The sequence below is a fragment of the Grammomys surdaster genome, unplaced genomic scaffold (genome assembly GCF_004785775.1).
Source record: "Grammomys surdaster isolate TR1022 unplaced genomic scaffold, NIH_TR_1.0 264, whole genome shotgun sequence".
NCBI classification, from domain to species: Eukaryota; Metazoa; Chordata; class Mammalia; order Rodentia; family Muridae; genus Grammomys; species Grammomys surdaster.
Genome location: NW_021604705.1, coordinates 7,194,585 through 7,203,382, shown reverse-complemented (window position 1 = coordinate 7,203,382; position 8,798 = coordinate 7,194,585). Strand labels below are relative to the sequence as shown.

The window sequence follows — 8,798 nt, the reverse complement described above, 5'->3', positions numbered from 1 at the left end:
TTTTATGATATTAATTGTTTTATCAGAGTCCAGGCCAGGTGTCCTAACAGAATTTTCCTCATTTTATATTTGTCTTTGTGCTTTCCATACAATTAGATTTCAGTTAGACAGTGTCTTGGTAAGGAAACTTCTCATACTGTGTTGTATATGTTATACCTCTTATTCAAAGTTTTAGCTATACAATACCATGTTGTCCAACTTTGGGGCAGACTAAGTTTGATCACTTGTTTAAAATAGTGACCTATCTGATTATTACATTGTAAAAACTTATGACTTTGTAACTGATAAGTTGTCTGTGGATAAGGTTTAGAGACTAGCAGTTATTTTCTTCCCAGTACTTTTTATGTGATGGCTTGGCACCAGTTAATGTTGTTTTTCTGCTTTCGTTATTAAGTTATGAGTTTCAAACTGGGTTATCAGTCTTTCTATGTTTATGAATCAGTACCCACTTCTGCTATAAGCTTTATCATAGTCCAACGAGCTTCTTTCTGTCTCTGTCTCATCAATAAGGCTGCACAGGGAATTTGCCATACAAGGTTATCATCCCCAAACCTCTTCAACACTATGCTTTGGAATCCCAGGGGCTTTGGATCCTTATTACCTCTGGGCACAGCAGGATAGCCCAGGTTTCCCTTGCACATTTCCTGCCCTAAGTTAGGAATTGAGCTCTCCTAAAAGGGTAAGCCTTCTGATTCCTTTTAATGAGAAATCCCATTTAGAATCATAGCTCTGTGTCTTACCGTCTTCTTGAGCTAATGCCAGGTTATTGCTTGTTCAGTCTTTATTTTCCCTTTATAAAGTTCTCACTAAATGTGCCACCTGCCATACACCATATGATTTGATATGAAGTTTTTCACCATTACTATTTAAAATAGTTTCCAAATTTTAGCTATGATTTTTTGGTTTGATACACAGTTTTTTTTTAAGTGATTGCTTAATCCACACATCTATGGGGATTTTCTTTTTGTCCACAGCTCGGTGATCAGAATATTAGTGTTATTTCAGTTCCATTGAAAGTATTGACACTTGCTCACTTGAGTCAATTTTAGTTTTATGTTTTGTGTGAGCTTGAAAAGAATGTGAATTCTCTTGAGTAGATGCAATGTATATCAGTATGTCAATCAGATCTATTTTGTCACTTATGTGTAAATCTTCTCCACCCCTACTGACTTTCTCTCTTCTGCTAGTGATATATGTGTTAGTCTCATATACCCATACACATTAGTTCTACATGCTTTTGTTTTATGTATCTTGAGACAATGTTAGCAGGTTTATAAAAGTCTAGAATTGCTGTCTCATCCTCATGATTTGACGAAGGAGTAGTCAATTGTCACTCCTGATTGGCGGGCATGATTTTCTCTGTATATGTAGTAATGCAGCCATGTTGCTATTAGATTTTTTGGTTGTTACTTGCATAGATATTTTTCTCTTTCTAATTCCAGTCCCATGTTTACTTGTAGTTCTGAGACCAAGGCCTTGACCATGATAGAAAAGTCATCCAAACACACAAACATGCAGGTCCTCTTCTACATGTCGTCTAAGTTAGACATCGTAGTGAAGCTTAATCTTGAGCCTCTCAATCCTTAACTGCTATCTGATTCTAATTAGAAATATTATGCAATTTACAATCACCAGCATTTTTATTTTAAGTTACAAATAAGGAACTATATCTACTTCCACTTTTGTTGCTGTGCTTATATGCCAAATATTTCTCCTAATATAAATCTTAAGGGGTAGATGTTAAAGAAATTTTAAAGCAAATTTAGAAAAAGGTTAAGATTCCAGTTTTGTGTTAGAAAGGGGTCATACACTTTTACTCAGTCCAAGCAAAGGTGTCCTGATTTCTTCCTGCTCTTTAAGCCAATTGATTACCGTGTTTGGAGACTTTCGAAATGTCATATGGCTTTAATTTGGTATTTGTTTGTATATATTTTGGGAAAGGTGTGCTCGCTAATAAATTTAAGACAGCATGGCAGCATTCTGTGTGTCACATAACCTTAGTGCTGTGAGATATTGTCATGGTTACCTGCAAAGCAGCAGGATGTATGTGGGTGAAAGACGAGGCTCAAGCAGCAAAGAATAAGCTCCAAACAGAAAGCAAACACTATGGACTAAGAGAGGAAGGCAACGACAGGTGGGAAAAGCATGAACAGGCCACTGTTCAACTGCTGGTGGGAGAAAATAGCTCTGTTGTTTTGGTCATGATCTGATACCATTGGTTTCAAATGGCTGTTTCTCTGTATAGAAGTTTGCCCCAAACAAATCTTAAGAAAGTTAGAGTAAATTTGTGTTATGAAAGTAATCAAATTTAGGAGGTTTCCAGAGAACATGATGTCATCCTCTGACTTCAGGCAGAGATTATTGAACCACCTAATCATCTAGCTTGCAAAGATTATTGAATTTATTTAGAAGAGTTTCATCACTTCCATGTTCCAAGAGCTAGACAGTGCAAGTTCATTTCCCCCATCATGTCCTGAAACACAAATTTTTTCCTGTAAATATTAGTTCTTCTCTATGCTTAGATTTATAAAAATCTAATTTTTATTTTATTTATTTGTGGCAAGTTATCCACTACATTTTCTCTCCTATTTTTCACCACCTTTCTTAAAAGCAATACTGTAAAAAAAAAAAACTATTAAAAACTAGATAATTAAAGCATAAATTCAACAACAGCCTATTCAAGCCTCGGTAAGCCCAGTCTAAATGGTGGAGAACAAGAACTAACAGAGTGGATGGCTGGAAGGATGGCTCAGTCATGAGCATTACTTGCTGCACAAACCTGAGACAGAAACTTGGAACCCAAAGCCCACATCAAAACTGGATGTGGCTTCAGACATTCCTGTAACTCAGCACTCACATGGCAGAGTCAAGGAGATCATTAGCAAAAAACACACATAAACAAACACCTCTAACCACTGTAAGCTCCAGGTTCAGCCATACACCCTGCCTCAAAGGGACAAAGAGAGTGATAACCAAACACTGAGACATTCCTCTGGCTTCTGCACACCTGCACAATCTGTTCACACAATGCACACACACACACTGCACACACACAAAATGTATGCAAAAGAACTAAAAGAGCATGAGTTGTATTATTAGAATTCTTACAAAGTGAGTAAAATAGCATTTAAAAAATTGTCAAAAACAATTTAATTACGAAAAAAGCAAGAATATGAACACAAATACAATGAGTTTCGCCTTCAGTAGAGAAACATGGAACTTCAGAAGAGGGAGCAACTAAAAAAAATCCAGCTCATTAACAAATATGATACAAAGCAGGAAACATTTACTCCTCTTACAATAAATGAGAAATGATTTATAAAACAATGTCTAAACATTTGACATTAAAGGAAACAGAACATTAGGAACATTGTTTCCAGAAAATAAGTATCAAACCCTGCATGGACAACAGCATCCCCTCACGTCAGTGAGTGCAAGCTTCCTATGTTCACTCATGGAAATCATCTTGGAGTAAGATTTTATAATTACTGATCCTTCAGTTTCTATTCAAACACAACTAAAAGTGTTTTTAATACTACTTAGATAATACCATAATTTTTCAATTAGCCAATAAAAGAAACACAAACACCAAAAATTACACAACATCACAAAATAGGATCAGATGTACCAAGTACTTTCATTTCCCATGAAGGTTACGTAAATTTTTTCCTCAGAAATATTTTAGTACTAGCATCTATACAACTTAAGTTGATGTTAAAGCCAAATAGGAATGAAGCAAGAAAGAAAGGAGTGAAGTTCTGCTGTACTCGGAAGAAAAGCTAGAAGCTACAGCAGGCTGGTTTTGTCTCCAGGGCCCAATTATAACAGAGCCAATTAGGTTCTATGAGGCTCTCATGCCTCTTTACAATTCTCCTATAAACCCACAGAATAAAACTCTGCATGTGTGTGTCAGAACTTACTGATATGGATTCCAAATATTCCTCCATCCATCAACAGCACTTCCTGTCCAAAGGAGAAATGGAAACTAATATGTGTTTAGTTAGCTTTTCAAATAATGTCAAATTTACAGACACGCTGCAATGGAAGAATTATGTCAGTGTGAATGTTCAATTAATGGTTTAATTTTACTCTTAAACCATTAAAACCACCCATTTGCTTTCCTGTATTTCAACAATATGGAAAACAAAGAAAAGAAGAGAGAAAGAGAGGAGGCAGGGAGATATGAGGGGAGAAATCTTACAAGCTTTCAAGTCTCAGGTCTCATTTGCAGTCTGGTGACCCTGAATCTATACCACTGTGGTGAACATGCTGTGAACACAGCAAATCTCTCTCTGCACTCTGCATGCTCTCTGCACTTCATAATTGGAAAAAGATTCAGAGAACAATATGAACATTTGCAAAGGGGAAATTTTTCTCTCATGAGTGTCTGGTGTGACTTCTCTTTAAAGTCAGCTGTCAGTCTTTTCTACTACAAAAAAAACAAAACAAAACAACAAACAAAAAAAACAGTACTGTTAATTCCAGCTGATAACTCTTCACAAATACAAAGACATTTTAAATGTGGAACAGAGTGTGTTTGTGTTGTTGTTGCTTAATAATACTAAGCCCTCTAACTTTTGCTTTGTCTCTCCAGAATAAATTTTCACAAAGTATTCCATGATAACTAAATATCTATTTTATAAACATCGTAATACATTTGGAACCATGATTTTAGAGGTGCAGTCTCTGCATTTTAAATGCATTAGATCTGAGGACTGCAAAAACTGCATGGATTGAAGTCTGCTGTGAGCATCAGAAAGGATAGTAATATTGAGATCTTGTAATAACTTTTATTATTATAATTTTATTGTTAGAATTTTGTTATTAATGTTCATAAAATATTTCAGTCAAATATTTGGTTGCATTTTCAAAAAGCAATGGCAATATATTAGCCATTCTTAATCATCAGTGTAGATATGCCACGAGCTCAACTCCACCAATACCAGAAAATAAAAGCAATAGAATTATTAGAAATGATTGACACAAAATTTATAAGCAGTACTAAAAAGCAGAGTTTCAGCAGACTAAATGCTCCCCCAACTTTATGGAAGACAAATGTGAACAAAGGCGGCCACCAGGTAGCTCAAACTGTGGGAGTTCATTATACAATCCTGACAGAAAAGAGGAAGAGGAGGGAGTTCAGATTTGAACATGGAAATGTCAGGAATTGTGGGGCAATAGGCACACCACACCTCCACTCCAAACCTGCGCACACGGAGCAGCCTAGTATGAGAATGCACCCAGAACCCTCTAGCTGAGCACAATGCTCTAAATAACTCAAAAGAATTCTTTGAAAAGATAAAAAGCAGCTAATTCAGCTGTTGGCACCTCAATGTAAATCCTTTCTAATTTTGGAGTTTTAAGTGTATTCCAAGTGAACGCTGGTTGTCTGACTCATTACCCTTAGAGTCAGCCAAATTTTTATTCCAAGAAAGAAAGAACTCTTTACTCTTATTTATAAACTAATAACCAAAGTTTTATTCACTTTATATTTATGAAATAATATTCAAGATATAAGAAAATAAGAAGTCAATATAAAAAATTAAAAGTTTGCCCCAATTGTGAAGCAGAGACATTTCCAGAAAACATAGTAACATTAAAATATTGTACTCTCTTTAGATATTCACTAAGATATTTCCACCATAGAAATAATTACATGTTAGGTAAAAGAAGCAATTAGAAAAAGAGAAAAAAGCTACTGGAAAGGAAATATATAATCTCACAACATATATGAAGTTTGGTAGAAAGTAAAAAAAAAAAATACCATTACATTTTGAGCAAAACAAATCTAAGAGACAAATGATTGTTATTTAACTGACTATAAAGTTCAAGACAAGATTAAAGCATAGAAATACATAAAACATCCTGGGAGGAAAGATTATCAAAGAAAAGCAAAACAGCTCTTCTCCTTTACCCCCGCCATCGTGCGCACTGCGCCTGATTCGGCTTCTTGCCATGTCTTCTCACAAGACTTTCAGAATCAAGCGATTCCTGGCCAAGAAACAAAAGCAAAATCGTCCAATTCCTCAGTGGATCCGGATGAAAACTGGTAACAAAATCAGGTACAACTCTAAGAGAAGACACTGGAGGAGAACGAAGCTGGGTCTGTAAGGATTTACACAGCGACAAGACTGAGGGTTTATACTGAACTATGGTCATCGGTCAGCCCTACCAGATGGATTTCAACATTTTTAACGTGGAGACTTGCTTGTGTTTAAATTAGGTGTCTGTCCAGAAATAAAATTTAGAACCTTTAAAAACAACAAAAAAAAAAAAAAAACAAAAAAAAAGAAGAAAAGAAAAGCAAAACAAAACAAAACAAAAAACCAAAAAGCCTTACAAGAGGGACAAACAAGTATTGATTAAGGAGGATGTGGACCACTCAAAAAAGACCCATTGGCATAGTTTGTTTAGGTCTTGTTTGTGCATCTATTTCTGTAAAAGACTTCTTCACAGCAGGCATACTGATATTTTGGTTCTTACAAGCTTTCTTCCCCAACTTCCAGAATGGTTCCTGTGCTATAGATGTGAAGCATGCTGATGGAACTCTCATGGAGTCTCCACCCTAGACAAAGACCTTCCGGCAACTAAGGACTGCAGGAAGCGTTAATCTCTGCCAGGGATAAGACTCTTCCCGGCTTACTCAACACAAAGCGCCAAGTGGCCAGTTCTGCAATCATATGCACACAAACAAGAAAAACCCTCTCAGCAATTTGTATTCATAAGAGAAGGAGAGTCTGATTTGAGGATATGCTTTTGCAAAGTGATGGATTTACTAAAGCATTCATTACCTCTAGAAAAGGGTTAAATTTGAGCCAAAAGAGAAATGAAAGGAATTCTCAGTGTGACCCCTGTACAGAAGATGCAGAGACTGAGCTGCCAATAACAAATAGAATTTTGCTTATTAACCAGATATTTGATATGATTAAAAGAGAAAACCATTTCACCATGGCAACATAAAGTATCACATCAAAATTTTCATTTTAGAAACTTAATGGAAATCTATGTTCCAAGTTAATAATAAATTAAGTATTTGGATAACTTTTATGATTTAAATATAAAGTTGTAAGTCTATATTAGAGTTTAAAAGGTAGGGGTTGAGAAACAAAATAATAAACACAAATGAAAATTGAAGAACACATGAAATTGTTAGCATTAAAGATGCAAATATATATATATGTCTATACCTTCCCTAATGGGAACCTCTGCAAGTGTCAGGCAACTGCCAATATGTGGGATTTAGGTTTCTGGTTAAGAGTCAGAGGAGAACCATGGGCAGAAGTAGAAGGTGGGGGAGGAGGAAGGAGAAGAGGCTATGGATTAAGTGAGTCATAAAAACATAGCCCTGAGCACTAGCCCATTGCAGTTAAGAGCAGCCTAGATGAAACATAGTAAGTGGTAAATAATAACTAGGGATTATCAATAGGAAAGTAGAGTCTAACAACATGGAGGGTAGGTAGTTACCTGGCTCTTGTGCTGTTTAAGGCTTATTGTAAATATAGAGGCTGTGTGTGTCTTTTATCTTGGAACTAAGGGTCAAAGCCCTGTTAGAAAAGCGAGGTTGGGATTAAATAATTTCTACAATGTACAATCTCTGAGTCCATTTATCATTGCTTGTATATACATGTGTCTAAAGCTGACCACTTGGGATTGGAAAACCTATGTTGTAGGTTATTTGTTGAAGAAATTGATTTAACTGTAGTCATTGGCTACCTGTAGCTCTTTGTATAGGGTAGGTAGGGCCTTGGAGAATTTTTCTGTTAGTGTTGGTATATAAACTAGTGGTTATCATTATGCTAGTCTAGTTCAGGCAACCAGATAATTGCAATTTCATGTGTACATTTTCCCTGGTCTGTTTAAGAGCTACTATCTAGTAGCAGATATCATGGGCTTATGGCCTATTATCTTTCTGCCCCCATAGGCTATTTTCCCTGAGTCTTACGTGTAAGGGCTGCATTGCAGATATATCAGCTGGAGTTGGGTACCCCCAAATCACTTTTCCTCTGCATTTTGACAAGGTGTTAATCTTTGTAATGACCCCCATCTGTTACAACATCCTTAGCAATTAAAGATGCAAATTAAGGCTTCTCAGAAATTCCTTCTTACCCCAGAGAGTAGCTAAGGTGAAGATAATATCTGACAACAAATGCTGGTTGGGAAGCTTCATTCTCTGTTGGTAGAACTGGACCTGCTATGAATATCAGCGTATAGAAGTCTCAAAAGCCAAAAGTAGATCTGGCATATGTCCTGGGATACTTCAGGGTATACACACAAGAGATTTGATATTCTACTACATAGAACATTTATCAGTCATGTTCACTGCTTTGCTCATGATATCTGGGAATCAAAACTACCTAAATGTCTTTCAACTGATGAATGGAAATTAAAATATTGTACTGGTTTTAGTTAGGGTTTCTCTTTCTGTGAAGAGACACCATGACCAGGGCAACTCTTACAAAGGAAAACACTTAGTTGGGGTTGGCTTACAGTTCAGTGGCTTAGTTCATGATCATCACAGCAGGAACGGTGGAATGCAGGCAAACACAGTGTTGGAGAGGTAGCTCAGAGTCCTACATCCGGATCTGTAGGCAGCAGGAAGAGACAGTGAGCCATTAGACCTGTCAAAGCTCCCCACAGTGACATATTTCCTACAACAAGGCCACACCTACTCCAGTGCTGTCACACTTCCCAATAGTGCCACTCCCTTTGAGCCTATGGGAGTCATTTTCTTTCACACCATCACAACATCTATTCACAATGTAATACTAAAGGAAATTGAAATGATGCAATTCTCAGGT

The 8,798-nt window shown here is 36.5% G+C and overlaps 1 protein-coding gene across 1 annotated transcript; it reads left to right on the top strand.

The window, feature by feature from the left end:
- The first annotated feature begins 5,951 nt into the window (after nt 1-5,951).
- On the top strand, nt 5,952-6,146 carry LOC114628135 (60S ribosomal protein L39). The gene has a single exon (XM_028776093.1). The coding sequence runs from the start codon at nt 5,956-5,958 to the stop codon at nt 6,109-6,111; it is 156 nt and encodes a 51-aa protein (XP_028631926.1). The 5' UTR covers nt 5,952-5,955; the 3' UTR covers nt 6,112-6,146.
- Nucleotides 6,147-8,798: the final 2,652 nt, after the last annotated feature.